The 18,957-nt window shown below is 39.5% G+C and overlaps 1 protein-coding gene across 5 annotated transcripts in view; it reads right to left on the reverse strand.

Annotated features, from left to right (window-relative positions):
* Positions 1–9,406: 9,406 nt before the first annotated feature.
* kdm6ba (lysine (K)-specific demethylase 6B, a) overlaps positions 9,407–18,957 on the reverse strand; it is a 105,149-nt gene continuing 95,598 nt past the window's right edge. For 4 of the 5 annotated variants that reach the window (XM_036596687.1, XM_036596686.1, XM_036596684.1 and 1 more), the window contains 12 exons: positions 15,707–18,840; positions 15,444–15,570; positions 15,141–15,246; positions 14,251–14,456; positions 13,837–14,132; positions 13,449–13,597; positions 13,178–13,292; positions 12,453–12,640; positions 12,153–12,294; positions 11,858–11,984; positions 11,529–11,699; positions 9,407–11,316 (listed from right to left, as the gene is read on the reverse strand). In XM_036596687.1, the coding sequence (XP_036452580.1) occupies positions 11,293–11,316; positions 11,529–11,699; positions 11,858–11,984; positions 12,153–12,294; positions 12,453–12,640; positions 13,178–13,292; positions 13,449–13,597; positions 13,837–14,132; positions 14,251–14,456; positions 15,141–15,246; positions 15,444–15,570; positions 15,707–18,840 (4,785 nt within the window). In that variant the 3' untranslated portion in view covers positions 9,407–11,292. The remainder of the gene's footprint in view (positions 11,317–11,528; positions 11,700–11,857; positions 11,985–12,152; positions 12,295–12,452; positions 12,641–13,177; positions 13,293–13,448; positions 13,598–13,836; positions 14,133–14,250; positions 14,457–15,140; positions 15,247–15,443; positions 15,571–15,706; positions 18,841–18,957) is intronic. The other variant, XM_036596688.1, reaches the window with a different exon arrangement.

The following is an 18,957-nucleotide window of genomic DNA, read 5'->3' on the forward strand; positions in this document are numbered from 1 at the left end:
GTGAGCTTCCTTTACTTCCATCAAACAGGAAATTCTCAAGTCCTTACCCTACAGTGATCACTGCTATAAGATTAACCCAAAGTTATCATACACAGCCTGTCTAATAAAATAAATGTAATTTTTTTCAGTTCCTTGCTGTCTTGTAAGATTTAAGATTTATCCATAGTCTCTGAAAAAATTATATAGGAATTGTGCACATGGTAAAATCAGTATCAGGGGCATGTTTACCAATGTGTTTCATCACCTCTTCTTTTAACAACACTCTGTAAGCATTTTGGAACTGAAAAGACCAACTGTGTGCTGATAACAAGTCTGATGGTCTTTTCCCCGGAGGACGCAGTGTCCATGATTTCCAAAAAGAATTTCAAATGTTAATTTGTCAGACCACAGGACACTTTTACACTTCCTCTGAGTCCATTTTAAATGAGCTCGGGCCCAGAGAAGGCGGTGGTGTCTCTGGATCCTGTTTATATATGGTTTCTTCTTTGCATTTAAGAGTTTTAACTTGCATTTGTGGAAGCAGCAACAGACTGTGTTCATAAATGTTTCTGAGCCAATGCAGTGATTTCCACTACAGAATCATGTCTGTTTTTAATGCAGTGCCGCCTGAAAGCCCAAAGATCATGGCCAGCAAGTACTGGTTTTTGGCCTTGTCCCTTACATACAGAGATATCTCCAGATTATCTGAATCTTTTAATCTTATTATATTCTTGAATTGTTGTACTATTTGATTGTGCAGTCTTTCACAGAGTGGTGAACCCCTCCTCATCTTTACTTCTGGAAGACTCTCTGGGATGCTCTTTTTATACCCAGTGATGTTACTGACCTGTTGCCAATTAACCACCAGGTGTTTTTTTTTAGCATTACACAACTTTACCAGTCTTTTGTTGCTCCTGTCCCAACTTTTTTGGAACATGTTTTTGGCATCAAATTCAAAATGGGCACATAATTTTCACTAAACAATAAAATGTCTCAGTTTCAACATTTGATATTGTACTTTCTTCTTCATACTATTTTCGATTAAATAAAAGGTTTAAAAGATTTGCACATCATTGCATTTTGTTTTTATTTACATTTTGCACAGCGTCCCAACTTTTTTGGAAATGGGGTTGTACATGTGAGATAATAAGAAGTAATTAATTAAGAAGTAATTAAATGATGCAGATGTTTCTTTATGTGTAATAAATTCAACCAAGTCTAAATTTAACTCTCTTCATTAATTAAGTGTGCATAAGTAGTATGTGGTGTAATAGGTTTAAGCTGATTTTACCCGCTTTGTACGTCATAGTCAGCATATTTTGCAAGTTACTCTGCATGTGTTTGCGTTTTCTTTGTTGTAACATGCCTTACTCAGCTTACAGTGGCCTTGTGGAGATGAGGAGATGAATCATTTTTGTCAATTCAAGTTAGAAATGCACTAATTGTTTTTTTAAACAAAAGCCTATAAGAAAGTGTTTAGTCTTGTTTTTCAGTTGTATGTAGTTGTTTTTATGAAACAGCCTCATGTAATCTCCCATTCCACCATGATTTTATTATTTTCTTTTTATTTAAAAATTATGGTTGAAAATGTACTGAATACACAAACTGACTGTAGGAGCTATTTACATAGTAATTACATATGTATGTTTTGAAAAAATTACTGAACATTTTTCAGTTTTATCCTCCTACAGACTCCAGTTTTGTTAACTCGCTGAGGAGTCGAGTGTGTTGGGTTCGGGAAAATGTTTCAGCATTATGTCTTTTGGTTGTATGTTCAACTTCAGGAGGCTTTATTGTCATTTCAGCTATATACAAGTACACAGTGAAATGAAACGGCATTCCTCCAGGATTATGGTGCAAAACAGTACAGTATACACAGTGCAGACAATACAGTGCAATGAATGTGATGTAAAATTTAAGATGAGAAAAAACAGATGCAAGAGGATAGAGCAGCAATGCTAAATCCTGGCTGAAGTTGTTTTAAAACAGTCTGTGTGTTAATTAAAAACACTGAATGACTAATGGAAAGTGCAGATCTGCGCCATCTGGTGGCGGTCGTAAAAGTAATTGTGCGACCATATAAGTACTGTACTACGGATACCGTGTAACTGTAATTTTGCTGAGTAATTGTTATAGATGAGAAACTACCATTGAACTACAAATCCCATAGATTGGTGCTAGTGCCGCTTCATGGGACATGTGAGTGACGTCATCCGCACGACTTTGAGGTCTGTTTGAGTTATAGGTCTGTTGTGGGAAAACGGTCGTGAAAACTATTTCTGTGTTTTACGGCCCATTAATCATTTTGATCATTGTCATTGTGTCAAATACAACTGAACATACGACACGTTATGTTGTACAGCTTGTAATGTCCATCACTGCCGGTTCATTGTTACCGAGACTTTGAATTCGAAGAGCTAAGGCTGATCTGTCCACTCTCCTCACCAGACAGAGGAACGAAGTACTAACTGACTCCTTTTTTAATTTTTTTAACAGATGTTTAGTGATTTTTATTTGTACTGTCGATTGTTGAGTCAGTTTCGATTTACTGATGTGCAGTTTTTAAGTAAAGCTTATTTATTTAAAAAGGACACTGCTGAAATGCTTGGTGCAGGAGGTCTTTAGCTATTAACGGATAAAAATTACAAGTGGTGTTTTACGAGTGTTGATGTAACGTCACTGGCCCTGAACAATAAAGCTACTGAAGCTCTGAATTGTGTTGTATTAACATTAGGTTTCTTTGGCATGTAAAAGTGGAGAGCTTAAACGCAGAACCCCCCACTAGCAGACATAATACAGGCAGTGAGGGTGGGCAATTAAGCCCTCTGATTGGCTGAGAGTCTACGCTCACTGTAGAGTCTGACTGTAGCCTACCAATCACATTCCGGATTTTCACAGTAGACTACAAATCATATGTGAGAGACGTTGAGTAAAATCCCGCCCACTAATTTAGACCATGGCTTCGAATTCAAAGGCGAAGATCCGCGTTTTGTGAGTGAAATTGACTGAACTTGCAAATAATAATGATAAAAAATGCTTTGTAAGCCGTGAGTGATTTTCTCCCCTATGAAGCTTGAACTGGAGAGAGCAGTGTGACAGAATCCCAGCGAGTCCTAAACCTGTATTTGGGTGATACCGCTACTGGGGCCATTATTGTCTTAATACGGTTTTGGAATGTTCGTTAAGGTGGAGGACATTTTACCTTAACACTTAGAAAACAGTATTTCTTCAACCTGTTCCAGTCCGCTAATGGCCTAACGTTAACTACACTTGATCCTACAATCTTTAATATACTTTTAAATCGATTTTTTGTTCAATGTGTGAATCCTTTTAACGTCTCATGCTTGTTCATGTATTGTAAAGTTATGAGGTTATACCATGTGCATTTTAGGCGTCTATCTCACAACATTCGCTCAACTCTGTTTCTCTGAGCAAATTACCCCCTATGAAATATTTGGAGTTTTCAACAAGTCACAACATTTTCAACAGAAAGTTGTTCACGCAGATTTCGTGAAGATCATAGGAAGAAGACAAGTACACTCTCAAATAATAAATCATTAGAACGTGCTTAGTAAATACACATAGTACATTTTCGTGTATTTTTAAGATTCTCTGCTAAAAACCCTTAATCCTATTACTAGTGTTTCAACTCTGTTACTCATTTATGTTGATGTCAGCAAAGAAACCTTGTTAAAAAAACAAAACAAAACAAAAATATATATATACATACATACTATATATATATATATATATATATATATATATATATATATGTGTGTGTGTGTGTGTATATGTATATGTATATATATATATATATATATGTATATATATATGTTCCTGAGATGCATTAACACAATTTTAGTTTGGTTAAATGCATGCATTGTTAAATTCTGTGAATTCAGTTGCGGAATGACCCGTTTGTAATTTTTTCTGAGTAAAATTTCCATTGTGTCGACACTCATTGACCATAAATTGGACGATGAGTGTAGATACAAGGAGGTGGAGGGACAGTGTTTTGTACATCTAAATCAAGAGTCTGTTGTTATAGCTAAAACACGTGTGTATATGTTCTATCTTTAATCAGCTATAAGGTTAATAGTTATATACATGTTATTAAAACCTTTGCTTTTTGATATTTGATGTCAGAACACTTTGATATTAAAATTGAAAGCCAACTAAATAAAAATTCTTTTATTGTTATTGCAGGAGTTGGTGGCACATTGAGAACCAATCAGGTATGAGCACAGCAGGAATGCAGCTGCTGAGTCTTACCCTTGATGAACCACCTCATTGATCATGTGGTTTCCCCATCAGGTAAGGAAGAGTTCTACATGGACAGAGAGAGGATTCAGCATATAACTCACAGCATCTTTCATATTAAAAGCCCACAGTAAGAATCATAATTACTCTGTATGTTATGTTTTGTTATTTTCTCTTATTTATGTAGTCCCTAAATAGGAAAAGTAAGTATTTACTTTGACCTTTAAACATCAGTTTTGTGTCTTCCATGATGCACTGGTTAATTTGACTTTTGAATGTGGTATAACCAGCCCTTGGCGTAACTTATTAGTGGGCATGGATAAGTTACCCCCCAAAAAATAAAAAATCAGCCTTATCAGCCCGTTCGACGTGGAACACCGTAGCATACGTTTTTCTCCTGAACTTTGTTTTTTGAGTTTTTTGTTATTTCTGTATTGTACCAAGTGTGGGCATATATTTCATAAATACATGTTAGATGTAGCCAAGTTCTTGCGATTTCAAGATGATTTATACCCGGTTAGACAATTTTCTAGCACCAAAAAAAAACATCCAGGAAGAAACAAAGCAGAACAAGTCAAAAGGGAGCTCATGCTTTTGTTTGTATCTTTCTTTACCTTTACCTATTTGGAAATTGCTCCTCATCAGGAACCAGACTTGTTGAGGTCCACCTTTTTATTGAGTCTTCACAAAGATGCTTGGATTTCCTCATGGTATGAAGGGCAAAAAGGCACTGGCTCTTAAATACAGTCACAGGTGAATGCCTAAGGTGTATATATATATATATATATATATATATATATATATATATATATATATATGTGTTGGCCTCAACTGTGAAGTTTCACAGTAGGCTGTTTACTTCTCTACTGTAATCGTAGCATGTAACTGAGGATTTATCTTTTTTTTATAATTGACATTATGCAGTACAAAGTAGATTAAGTTTGTGTACAGTCTTTGAGCTGAAAGGATCACTAGCACTTTGAAGCATCTAAAACCCAAAACTTTCTTCAAACTCTGAGGACTGCCCTGCTGGTCTGAGCTGGTTTATACTGGTTTAAGCTGGTTTGGCTGGTCACCCAACACAGTCATGCTGCTTATCCACCATAGCAGCATTCAAAACACAACAGATCTTCGCTGTAAAATAACAACATGTATTCTCTATTTTTTGCGATTTTTACTTTTCTACATCATTAGAACACAGGAGCTATCCTTCACGCTGCATGTTTCATTTTCTTCCAACAACGGCGATATTCTTGTCTATGCTGTTTGTTTTTCGTGACGTTCTGTCACTTTCTAGGAACATGACCCTGTGTTTTATGGTGCCATTACATCAGCGAGCAATGCTATCAGCATATCTTAATTTCTAAGAATGATACTCGAGAGACATAAACCTCACTATCACTTTCATGTCTATTAACCATATCACAGGCACGTTTCATGTGTTTCAAGTTTCATTTGATACTTTGCTGACATACATGCAAAAACATCATCAGCTGGAATGTACAGCATGCATGATGATGATGACTGTGAGCAGACCTCTTCAAGTCAGTCAGCAGTGAGGAATAGAAAGGAATAAGACAGGAATAAGTTTGACTAGAAAACACTGAGGAAATAATATGAGGTTTCTACTACTTTCCTCTTTTTAAGAAAGGTATGTCTGATTTTTAGTTGATCAAATTTGTGGTGTTGCTTAGATTTAAAATAAACGAACAAGGCCAAGAACGGTACAGGCCTGATCCCTACAGTGAGGGAGTCTGATGGAGCTGTTTTGCTGGGGAGCATTTTAATGGCATGGTTTGAGTCACTTGTCCTCTTAGCGGGATTCGTCACTGCAAATGAATACATAGTTATTCTGACTGATCACCTTTAAACCATGCTGAAACATTTCTGTCCTGATTGGAGTTGTCTCTGGTAGAATGAAATTTAATTTTATTTGTTTATTTGACAGGGACAGTACAGATAAACATTGTTACATAGAATGCAACACGTAATGTTTATAGGGCATCTAGCTTAAGCTAATTTGCAGCTAATTTGTTAAATGCTCATATTTATACTACTACAAACATCAGTAGTAGTAGTAGTGGTTTGTTGTGATATAAGACTTGCCAAGCATTGACTAAGATGCACTTAAATGAGTGTATATAAGACACTTTTCCCTACATTTTTCCCTACACACCAGCCCTTTATGGAGAAGACCACCTGGCTTGTGGTCCCCTTGCTCTACATGTTTAAATAAAATCTATTCACTGCTGCTTGAGAATCTAATCAGTCCTTTCCATGATACCTTAACTGGGAAGTTAATTATGTTTTAATTTATTATAAAATAATAAAATATGTGTGTATATTTGGTTTATATTCAGTTGACAAAGTGCTGACTTTTAAATGTTTTAGAGAAGAAGGGACAGAGAAGAACCTCACCATCATTTTCTTTCAAAAGTTGTTATTATGCAAAGCTGGAGTGAGATTACAATGTAATAATTAGTAATATTTTTAGACTATGTATTACTGAGTTTTATATTTGACCAAATATATCATAAAATCTATAATACTTTAATATATATGATGTTTAATGAGTGATGCTGAATTCACAATTTACTATTTATTTTTCACCCCTTTTTATTTTTATGTTAAAAAAAAGTCTTAATCTAGTCTCTGTCTTGTCTTGTCTTGAGCCAGTCCTTGCTTGGTCTTGACTCTGACTTGATGTGTTCAGGTCTTGGTCTTAACTCTGACTCGCCTTTAGCACTCTTGACTACAACACTAGAAAATAGGGGTGCGGGAAAAAATCGATTCTTAGATGCATCGCGATGCGGACGTGAACGATTCTGAATCGATTCACAAATGTCAAAAATCGATTTTCTAAATATTTAATTTATAACGTAATGTTGACGGAACGCAAAGGGCGGAACTTGGAAGTGCGGAAGTGCAGCGCCCGGACAGTCTGTGGCGGCACACAACAAAAACACAACTGGATGAGCGAGAAATCCGACCGGCTCCCACTGCATTAAAGCCAGGTTAGGTCAGAAGTCACAACCCAAAAGGTTAAGAAGAGCCATTTTGACCCTTCAACAAAAATCAAACCACCTTAGGGAGCCACAACATTTAATGTCCATTATGCCTCAGTATGTGATAATGTCCTAGTATAGGCTAAACAATATAAACGAAAACGCAGATTTACTTCGCTCTGCTTTAAGCTTTAGCTATAGCCGCTTTCCTCCCATCTCCGCCAGAAAACTTTCCCTCAGAAGTAGATCAGTTAAAAGTCTCTCAACGTCCGACTGTTTTATGAAGCTGAAGTCGCTTCTTATTCTCCAGCTTCTTGTTCAAATTTACCTGTTCCACCTTAAATTGTAACTGAGGCGTCGAAATGTAAATGCGGCACCATTTAAGGTGGAACGGGAGAATTCGAAAGAGAAGCGACTTCAGCTTCGCCACTTTTTAGTGTTTGACAGTCTCTCGTTGCAGATTTAACGTACCAGGAAACCAACTGCGCTGCTTATAAATGCGAATAACGCATCGCTGCTATGTGACCTGCAGTCACCGTATTTCACCGTAACTGCGCATTTTATCGCAGATGAGTAGCAGCAGCTTCTCGTGCTCCAAACAAGAGCACTGAATGAGAGCCTTCCAGTTCACTTGCCCCATCACTTCCGTTTGTTTTATTAAAAAAGATATTGGAAGTAAATTCATTATGGATCATTACAAATACTTTGCTTTAAAAGTACCAAGTCACTTTAAATAACAATAACACTGAGTCACTTAGTCACTTTAAAATGTATATTGTCTCTATATTCTGTGTATATTTTGTGTATATTTATTTCAGTTGGTTTTTCTTATATTTTTATTTTCACTTATTTACTTTCTGTAGAGTGATTAGCTGAGCCTCACCACAAGCATTTCAATGCATAAATGTCCTGACATGTTGTGCAAGTGATAAAATAAACTTGAAACTTGAACTCGAAACTTGAGCTCACACAGTGAGAAAATATAAATGCTATATAGAAAAAGAAGATGCACCGAGATGCATCGATAATCGTTTTAGAATCGCATCGCAGCCCTCTGAATCGTAATCAAATCGAATCGGGAGGTGCCTAGAGATTTCCACCCCTACTAGAAAATAATGTAAATAATCAGTGGTGAACTGCGACTATTAGACCTTGGGCTTCAGTTTGGGCCATAAATGTCAAAACTCAGTCAAAACATGAGAAAAAAAAAGCTTAACAATAAAGCAAACTTCTCTATAGGATTCTAGAGGTTTGTTATCGCTAAACTACTGATGATTCGCATGAACACTTTCTGACAAGGCTGAGATTCTTATTTGAATTTTTTATTCCAAATTAAACAGTGCAGCAGTTATATTCCGGCACAAATGGCACCAGAATGTATGTATGATTAAGGTGGGACGGAAAATTAGAAAAAGGCACTTCTAGATTAAACACAGAAATTTAAAGCTTCTAAAACACATTCCATGTTACTTGAAGTTTGTGAAAGACATATTAATGTGTTTTATCCTGTGTTCTCTTTCAGTACAGTAGGTCTGGTGTGAAGCAGCGCTGTTGTCTGTTTCTAACTACCACTGTCGATCGTATTCATAGTCAGTGATGTATCTAAGACTTCCAGGAGGCCTAGAGTTACCTTTAGTGTTTCCTTACTAAATTGGTGCCACCCGTTGGAAATGAAAATGCGCCTGGCTGATTCCTCTGTCACTTCATAATTATGCTGATGGTTAATGTAACACCTTAGCACCTCTCGTCAAGTGCAAACCAATAGGAGAGCTTGCTTAGCTCTGTCTACCTAGATACCACAGGGAAAACCAATTCCTGATTGGCCAGTTTTCTGCTGGGCATTTTAAAATTTAATCCTTTTGTTTCCGTCCAACACTTAACAATCAAACACAAGTAGGACTGTGATGCTTAGAGTGTACAAGCATGATTCTGTTAAATAAAAATAACTCAATAATAATTTAGTTGTCTTCTCTTTACAGTCGCCTGAGCTGAACTCAGTTAAAAACCTAGGGGAGAATTTGGGCCAGCGTGCTAGATGGCGCTTTCACCAGCATCATCAAAACACCAACTGAGGTAGGAATAGTGCTCCCTATTGTCAATGCAAAACGTCAACGTAATGAGAAACCCCATATCTTTGAATTAAGAGGTCAGTTACACTCCAAGTTTATCAAAAGCATTTAATATTAATAATCATAGTAATGTCACACAAATTCACAAAGTGTTTAAGACATGTCTGGCTCAGTTTGCTTTCTGTGTGAACTCTCTAAAACAGTGCAGATTTTAAATAAATGACCACAAAAAGAAGAGAGGATTATATTGCAACAGGAAAAATAGATTTTTTTCTTTCGAAACAAAAAAGAAAGTAGTTCAAAGAGAACTCAGCACCTTCTATATCATAATCGTAACCAATGTTTTCATATGTGAAATAACTGATTCAAGCTTAAGACTAAAATTAAAAAAGAAATTACAGTTTATCAATCGAATGGATAATTCGATTCACACTTAACCTCATTCCAGTAAAATGCCACAGTATTTACAGTTTGATGTGATTTTCTTTCAAACAAACAAACAAACAAACAAACAAACAAAAAACCCCAAAACCTCATTTATTGGTCTGTGACAACCAACTGCAGTAATATTTTGTACAACCAGAGATTTATGCCTTGGTTGGCACTGCAGCTGTGTTCTCCCATAGACAACACTTAAAACAAATTCAAGCACCATTAAATGTGTAGATACTTTAAAAACAGCTCTGTATTTATTCGCATTGTTCCCACAATACGAGGTACAGTAACCATCAGGGTGAGTTAGGGGCCATAATGCGCAGCAGTGTGTCATTTGCATTTCATTTTTGCTGCTAATGTCAGTGAAAAAGTGGCTTTTTGCTCTCGTTTACAAAAGAAAGCTTTTACGGCTTTTACAAACTACATCTGTTCTGTGTTCTACAATCTACAGGAAAGTGAAGTTATAGTCATTAAAGAATTAATGTTCTTTATATATATTTATATATATAGATCATGAGAAGCGTTTAAGGGACTAAGCACCTCTGAATCTCTCCTTAAAAACTTATAGATCAACTAGAAAATAGAAAACCTTAGACATCTCTGATAACCCTAAAAAAGGGGGAAAGGGACATTTTATATCCAATAAATAGAAGAAAGAAATTAAATAAAATGTACAATTGGAAAAAAAATATCAAGAGAATAAATCTGTATATTAAGCAAGAATGAGAGGTAAAACGATTCACTAAACAGATGACAAACTGTAATCTCACAAAAATCAGGAAAATAAATGGAAAAAAACCCCGATGCAATCTTAAAATGCTTTTGTCATGACGATGGAGTTCTCTCTTCAAGGAAATAAAATCATGATATTATACACAATATTTTTAGACACAGTATCTAAAACTGAAAAAGTATTTTAAACCCGTATGTTTTGAACCATACCAAACAAATGTTATTTTTTATTCTTAATGCCTTAGAAAAATGTTTATATATCTATTATTAGTATTATTTATTTCTTTATTTCTTCACTAAATACAAGTCACAAGGCCAATGTGGTATATATCTAGGCTGTTCTAGTTTTGAAAATAAATTAGGAAAAAAAAAAAACAGCACCCACAAAAAATACAAACAGCATTTACACTTTTCAGTATTCAAGACAGAAAGAGAACGACCCAAAAGAACAAAAATGAAAACCAGAACCAATAAGCAACAAATACAGAGATACCACTTTTATCGTAAATTATGCCAGCATTACTGTGGCAGCACAAACTTCATTCCATTTTAAGTCCCTCAGGGCCAATCCGAGGTTGGTAGGTTGGGCTGCTGACAGTAAACTGGAGTCTTATTGGCTGATTGGTATTGTAAACAATGCTGAGTAAACTGGTTTACGATTGGCGGTTCAACAAGCATTAGCAGTAGTAGTACTGTAAAAATGTAAATGTAGGAAAAATAAAAGACAAAAGGTTCTCACTAAAATAACTTGTCCTGGCAAGCAGGAGTTTTGGTTATGGCTGTGGGGGGTGGGGGGAGTGGCAGAGTTGATTTCACCGAGAGCTAGGGGCCGAGGCCTAAAAAGGAAGAAGAGAAAAAAAAGTGAATTTTAATTGCCTGACATGATCATAATACCTCCACAGTGCATCAATCCAAGTGTATCTACTGCATATTCACATGAATGTACCCAGTACATGACAGCATAAAGTGCAAGGTATAACCATAAGTACAAAGACCCTATCAGGAAGAAGTCAGTACCACCCTGTTGAATGTGTGTGTGTATCCTCACCAAGCTGAAGGAGTCGTAAGTGTTCATCAGGTCCTCTGTGCGGTATTGTTCTAGCACCACTACATTAGAGAGGTTGGGGCTGCGCTGCCTGGCACAGTCCTCACAATGCACCACGTACATCTTCTTACTGCCATTCTCACTCGTCACAAACAGCAGATTAAAAACCTCCACCTTTATAAAAAGACACGTAAAAGAAGTTCAATTTGTATACTTGACATAGCTGAAAAAAATATATGGTTATACAGCATTTTAATTGCTTGAATGGAGCAGCTCTTGCAGACAGTGACAGAGCTTGTAATTGAATGAATAGGTTTTAATGGATTACTCACATCACACTCGTTGCAGTAGTAGGCTGGTTCGTCCTTTACTCTGCTCTGGTAAGAAATCTTTTTCCCTGCAGCTACCAGTTGGTCTCTCAGGATCTGAATGTGCTTCAAGGACTGCAAGAGACAGTGTCTGAGCAAGACAGAGAAGAGAGCTATCAGTTATGTTTATACTCACACATTTGTACTTATGACTTAATATGCTTTTTGTCCTACACAGAAGTATTTTAAACCGCATAATGTCAAGTGTTAACACACCAAAACAGTTGATATGTTCTTATGGTAGTTGCAGCTTACTTACTTGATCATCTTATAAGTATCAGGGTCAGTAATTTTGACTGTACGGGCCACATTCCAGGACACATGGATCATGGGCACGATGGACTTCACTTTGTTCACTTCGTTCCACTCAAACCTTTCCAGGGCCAACTGGTATTGGTACGCTTAAATCACAATGACATATACAGTCACAACACCGTTACAACTTCAAGGCACACACAAATAATACTGTATTAAAATGAAGTGATAATTTCATTAGCATGACTTTCCTAAATAACAAAATATTATTTCTGTTTAGATTAGCCACCAGGGGGCCCTTTACCATTAAGTGGTCCCACATTCCATGCAATGTTATTGCACCAGCCCACAGCCTGGACCCAGTGCACTGTGCCTGCATTGATCCACACCAAGTCCCCAGGTCTCTGGATGAAGCGGTATACAGGGATATTGGAGCGGTAGAGATCCTCCAGCACTGGCCACCAAGAGCCAGTCAAATAGTCCACACCGTGCCTGAAATAAGGGACCATAGTCAGTCACATTTCCACTTTCAGAACTTTTAACCAGCAACAGCAGACAACTGATAATTAATTAAATAGATCTATTCTTACATTGCCTTTCCTTTCTGGAGCTAATCACAAGATTTATAATTAATCTTGAGGAACTACTGATTAATCTGTAGCATCTGTATATAACCTTCACAAATACACAAATATACAGAATCATGCAAAGATCGTTTATAATACTATGATCAAATTTTTTTTTTGGCCAAATACTTGACCTGTCATGCAGGCTTTAGGGTAGTGCCCTAAGGGTGACCCAGTGTACATGACCTGTAAACCCAGTGTAGATATTTTGTACAACAGATATCTCTGCCCATTATCATTCAAAATATCTATGAACACTGTCTTATGTTTTAGACTCTAACACAGCAGCCTAATGTCTGAGAAGTATTAAATGTATCTAAAGGTGATTTTCTAAAACATTAAGATCGTCTTAACCACTGGAGAGAGAATTAACAGTGATGAATGCTGTGCCATTCTTCCTTACTTCTCACAGAAATCGCTGATGGCCTTCCAGTAGTTATCATGGACAGCAAACCACTCACAGTCTCCAGGGCCAATGTTAATGTTCACAGAGCAGAAATTATTGTTCTCCTGGTGGCCTATAAACAGACGAAAGAACAGAGACTTTTAACACCAAGCACAACCACAGATCTTTCAGGATACATTCAGAGATTTTATCACAGACTGCCCCATGTTTATTTAGCACTAGTGGCTTTGGGAGAATTACGTGAGGATGCAGACGCGCATACACACACCTGGTGTGCGACTGCCGGGGACTTTCATGTAGAGCTGTACGGTGTTCATGCCTAGGATGGTGTGTCCAACATGACTCAGCATATTACCACTGGAGGACACACGCATGAACGCAGGCAACTTCTGCAGCTCCTGCAGCTGAGGCTTCCACCTGTACACACAAATATATGTTCAGAATACCAAAATATAAATTACCTAACTATAAATGATCTAATGTGAGTGAACAAAATGGAAATGTATGAGACATAGAGACATACGAGTGCACAGCATTAGATGACCAGTAGAGGTCAGTAAGACAAAAGCATTTAGAAGCTTTGAGAAAAAGGGACCTGTGAAACAACCACTATGGAAGCACCTGAACAAATGTTTCTTAATGCATTGTTCTCTTACCTCTTTGGATCAGAGAGGTCGATGTTAGTGCCGAATTTGATGATTTTTCCCACTGATTTCTGTTCTGGGCTGATAGGGGTACAAGAAGTATAGAAGTGGTGTATCAAAGATGCGTTAAATAAAACAGGTATATCAACAGATATAAAAATCTTTTCAAGATAATTTTTATGCACAGATATTAGTTTAAAATACCTGGAGCCTGAATTCGTGGAGTTGCTGTTTGCGCTGTCTGAATTATTGACAGGCTTTTTCTCATCGTCATCATCGTCGTCATCAACATCACTGCCTTTCTCTTCCTGCGGGAACAGACGTACAAATGTGACTTCACGTGAACAGATAGAAGTACATGCTTGTTACAATATAGTGCAAAGCATAAAAAAATCATTATTGCTCAGAAAGACACATTAGTCCAACCTGGAGGCTCTCCTGGAAGCTGGAGGCCTGGTACTGGGCATATTTGGCTATGGTGGTGTGTGAACGACTGCTCTCACAGGGCCAGATTTGCCCGGTGCCGCTGGGGTCCCAGTTCTCATCAGCTGGCTGCTGCACCTGAGTTCTCACCTCAACTGCCTGATCTGCATTTGCTTCCACTAGGGATTTAGTGGAGAACAGACCCAAATCTGCAGAGATAAAAGTACAGATACAGTCACTTCACAGAAGTATAATTTTTGTCATACACCTTGCATATTAATGTCTCTTGTGGGGATGGCTTGATGGGGATGGTAGTTTTCTGAATATGTAGTTATTAAAAGGGCCTATATCCCATATTTTTACATATTTTCCCCATAAAGTTCACTCATAATGTTTGTGTGGTTTTATGTACCAAAACAGCCTTAATTCATTTTTACACAACCACTTTTCAACCTCTCTTTATCCCTTAGAATAAAACAAGCTGTTTTTGTCACTGTGTTTTTAAGACTTTACCTTTGGCTGCCCTGTACTGTGCCTCATAAACAGCAGTCCAGGCTTAAACATTCCCTATAAGTTGGGCAGAGCTAAACTGCTGTAGGCTAAATAGGATTTATGTAAATGTATTGGTTTTTGTGACATCACAACAAATTAATTAAAAATAAGTTTTCAAATATGGATTATACACTGCAACTCTCATTCCAAATAGCAAGGGAAATATGATTTTCTGTGATGTGGGCCCTTTAAGTTATGGCAATTCACAATTAGTAAGTAAAAACGTTTGTCAGCACTGCTATTTTATCACTTCATTGCTAAAGCTCTGGTGCAGAATCAAAGCTCTTCTTTATGCATTGTGAGCAATACACAGGATGGTGCTGTAGTGATGTGGTACTCACTCAGTCTCAGGGAGCCTGCCAGTCCTCTAATGACAGTAATTGGGTTCTTGGGGTCTGTGCAGAACTGAAGTAGCACAGGAGAGAAGGCATCTCTTTTGCTTTCCAGCTGTAATGGAAAAGGGCAGAACCATCAAGAATGAAGTACCATTTTACCCTATGTAAAGTGTAAACTATGCCCTCTATTACTCATTTAGTGTAAAGCTTCGGGCTGTAGACCTATGCACAATGCTGCAAACCTAGTTAAGGGATCAGAAAAAGTCAGTCACACAGCTATCAACTTTTCATTGTGTGTAATGCACTTACGTAGATGCTGGGTGTGGGAGGGTTGAGTTTCTCCCGTGGGATTGGATGCTCCATGGACAAAACTGGTTTCACAGAGAAGGAGGGGAGTAGATAGGACTCTTTAAACTTCCCTTTTACACGGGCTGCCCTGAAATGTTAAAGTAAAAAAATCTGTTAGAGTAATATAATTCTACACACACCATGTTCTAGTCTTTTGATCATTTGGATCCTTTCATTCATGATCTGTACCACTCACTGACAGCATAAAGGTCACCATGACTCACTTGCAAGATCTGATGATTTCACTTGCTGTGTTCTTGATGCTGATCTCCTGCAGTGGAATCCTCTTCTCCTCTACCTCTGAGGCAATGAAAGTTTCTCTGTCTCCGCTCTCCACCTTAATCAGGCGAATCTTCAACTCTTTGGGTGGCCCATCTGTCAAAGCCTTCAGCTTCTGAAAGTCTGTTGAACCTAGTGCAGATGAAGATGATGAACGATCTGATGAACTTCCACTCTTCTCCTTGTTCCAAGACACCCATTCCTCTCTTTCACTTCCTTCTTCTTTCCTTTTCTTTTTCTCTCCTTCTTGTTCTCTGTCTTTCTCCCGGATTTCCTTAATCTGAAGGTCCACATTGCCCCTCTTCTCTTTGTGTGGTTTGCCCTCTTTGTGCCGCCGACTGGAGCTTGATGATGAAGAGGAGGAAGAAGAGAAGGACATTTCTTCTCGTCTTTCTCTGTGTTTTTTCTTTCTCTCTTTCCTGTCCTCATGCTTTTTGCTACTGTGTTTGTGTTTCCTCTCTGGGTCACGCTCTCGTTCTCTCTCACGGTTCCGCTCCTTCTCAGGTTTGTACATCTCCCGAGTCTCAGGCTTACTGTGGTCCAATAATGCTTTTGAAGGAAGTTTATGTCGGTTTAACATCACCTCACAGCTGCGACCCAACTCTGCAAGTGATGATTCTGAGATGGTCATGAGCTTGGGCCTCCCTTCTACCTCTTTGGAGACATCACCAGTACCTTCTTTATCTGTAGGCCCCTTCCTCATCCCTTCCTCACTCTCAGGTCCAGAAAGATCAGACTGACTCGACAGAGGCCCTCCTTTTCTCTCTGTGGCACATCCTGATGGTGACTGAGGATGGGTCTGTTCTGAGGTAGTATTTGTTGGGGCCTGGGTTGGGTTACTAAAGCCTGGGTGGCTAACTGATCCTGATGTGGGAGAAGTGCTTTGTTGTCTGCAGATATCTGGGCCCAATGAAAGTGAGGAAGAGTATTTCACTCCTACCAGGGCAGAGGGGGGTGGCCGACCGAATGGCCCTCCACGGTAGGCATACTTCTGGCTCTCCAGCACAGATGCTAAATTTTTAAACATGCTGTTCACTCCGGTCTGATGCAGGTGTGGCCTCATAGGTGGTGGGGAACAGGAAGGTGTATCATCTTCTTGCTCTGCCTCTTCCTCATCCTCCTCACATTCACTCTTCACTGCCTCTGGAAGTCCATATAGTTTGGCCAGGTCACTATGGCGATAGTTGGTTCCTGTGATGCTAACACCACTATCTTGATGCTGAGTATTGGCTGGCTTCGGGATGATCTTTAGCATCTCCTCCTCTTCCTCAAGTGAAGAGGTACGACTGCAAGGTGATGCCAAAGATCCCTGACGACTCAGGACAGGGGGGCTAGCATGGGTGTCTGTCAGATAATCTTCAGAGGATGGTTGTTTCAGGGCAGGCATGAGGTCAGGGGCACCCAGGTAACTCTTCATGGGCGTCACAGTGACAGAAAATGTTGGCTTTGAGCAGGTCTGTGCGCCACTTTGACCAGAGTACAGTTCCTCTTCTTTCTTAATGGACTCATCCAACATCTTCATGATGTTTGCCAAACCATCAGGAAAGAGCTCAGATTGTTCCTCTTCAAACTGGGCACTATCTGAATCCCCACTGCAACTACTTGCACTGCTGCCAAGACTACCTAGCCCACCACTGGGCATACTTTTGTGGAGATTGCCTGAACTTGTACCTGTTGGTTGGCAAGATGGTAGAGTGTCCCTGGGGAAGGCCTGGTACAGTTTTGGGGGTTCTCGTAAGTTTGGTGGGTTGGGAATAGCACCCATAGCCCTGACCTCATGAGGGCTCTTTTGAATGGGAGAGTCTTTGGATGGACAAGATGTCGACTGTATTGTTTGGTTACTTGAAGAGTCTGCTGGGGCAGGTTTGGAGGGGTATGTAGGTGTGGGAATCCCTGAGGTATTCTGTGAAGGGGGACTGACTGATGCTTTGCTGTTCCACTGCTCTCTCTGCCTTTGCTTCTCACGGGCATAGTCTGTTTGAGGTGTGAGAGGAGGTGGTCGAGACCTTTCTGGGGGAGCTGTGCCAGGCACAGGTGGACGAGTGGGAACACCACCCCGGCTCAGCCAGGGAGGCGATGCCTGGATCGGCGGTGACACTGAGGAAGATGCAATTGCTGGAGACAGGTGTGGAGGTGGTGGATCAGTAGCACTATTTGACAGCAACCGCTCCAGGCTCTCAATTGCAGACTCCTCATGTACCTTCATGCTTACTTCCTTTCTCTCCCTCTTCTGTTTTCTCTCCTCTTCCTCCTGTTCTCTCCTTCGCTCTTCAGCTTGCATGTGGTCCTGCAGCTCAGCATTAAGTTTTTTCAGTGCATCTTCAATAGAATCTGGGCTGGAAATGGCAGGATGCTGGCATGGCTTTTGATATGCCTGGGCAGGGGGCACCTGAGACACTGCAGGGACTGCATGGTGAGGCATCTTGGGGTACAAAGGATCCGAGTGTGGCTGAGGAGCTGTGTTCACAGTGTTGGGTGCTGCAGACTGTGGGTGGTGAAGGGGTGAACTGGCAACCTGCGGGAGGTTATTTGAGGCCCTGCTGGTGATGACACTACTTCCTGATCTCTGAAACCCTGAGCTGAGAGTAGAAGGAAACGAGGAAACTATCTGGGTATAGTGGGGTCTGCCCTGATCTTGGTGGGGTAAAGGCGGTGGCTTATGCCGAGTTTTGGCCTCTTGTTGGTGGTGGGGGTGGGTTCCCTGGGACTGGGATCCCTGGTAGCCCTGATGTGGGAGACTTTGTGCCGATGGAGCTGGATTGGTTTCTGAGATTAGCTCCGAAGAGTCTGTGGCTTTCCAGCTGTTCACGGTGCTGGCTGCAGCAGAGTTAGTAGAGGACAATGAACTCATGGTTGGGACAGATTCCCCACTACTATACAGGCCCAGTGAGCAAGTAGGACTTGAAGGTTCTAGGGAGGGCATGTTGGGGGTGATAACTGGGGCTCGAGTCAGAGCCTGAGGGGAACTTAAGTGTTGGGGAGTACTTGCATCTTGGTTCTCCCCAGTCCCATTCTGCTGTTGCTGTAGAGATGAAGAGGTGACCTGAGGCTCCACCGGTGGGCGGTAGGGACCTGAATCCTGAGGAGAAACACAAAGATTAACATATTATCAGAAACACCATTTCACATTTGCACAAATTATTTCTTAAATTAAACTTTAACCAAAAAAATTTTAAATAGTTATACACATCCACTG

This window comes from Colossoma macropomum, unplaced genomic scaffold (assembly GCF_904425465.1).
Source record: "Colossoma macropomum unplaced genomic scaffold, Colossoma_macropomum, whole genome shotgun sequence".
NCBI classification, from domain to species: Eukaryota; Metazoa; Chordata; class Actinopteri; order Characiformes; family Serrasalmidae; genus Colossoma; species Colossoma macropomum.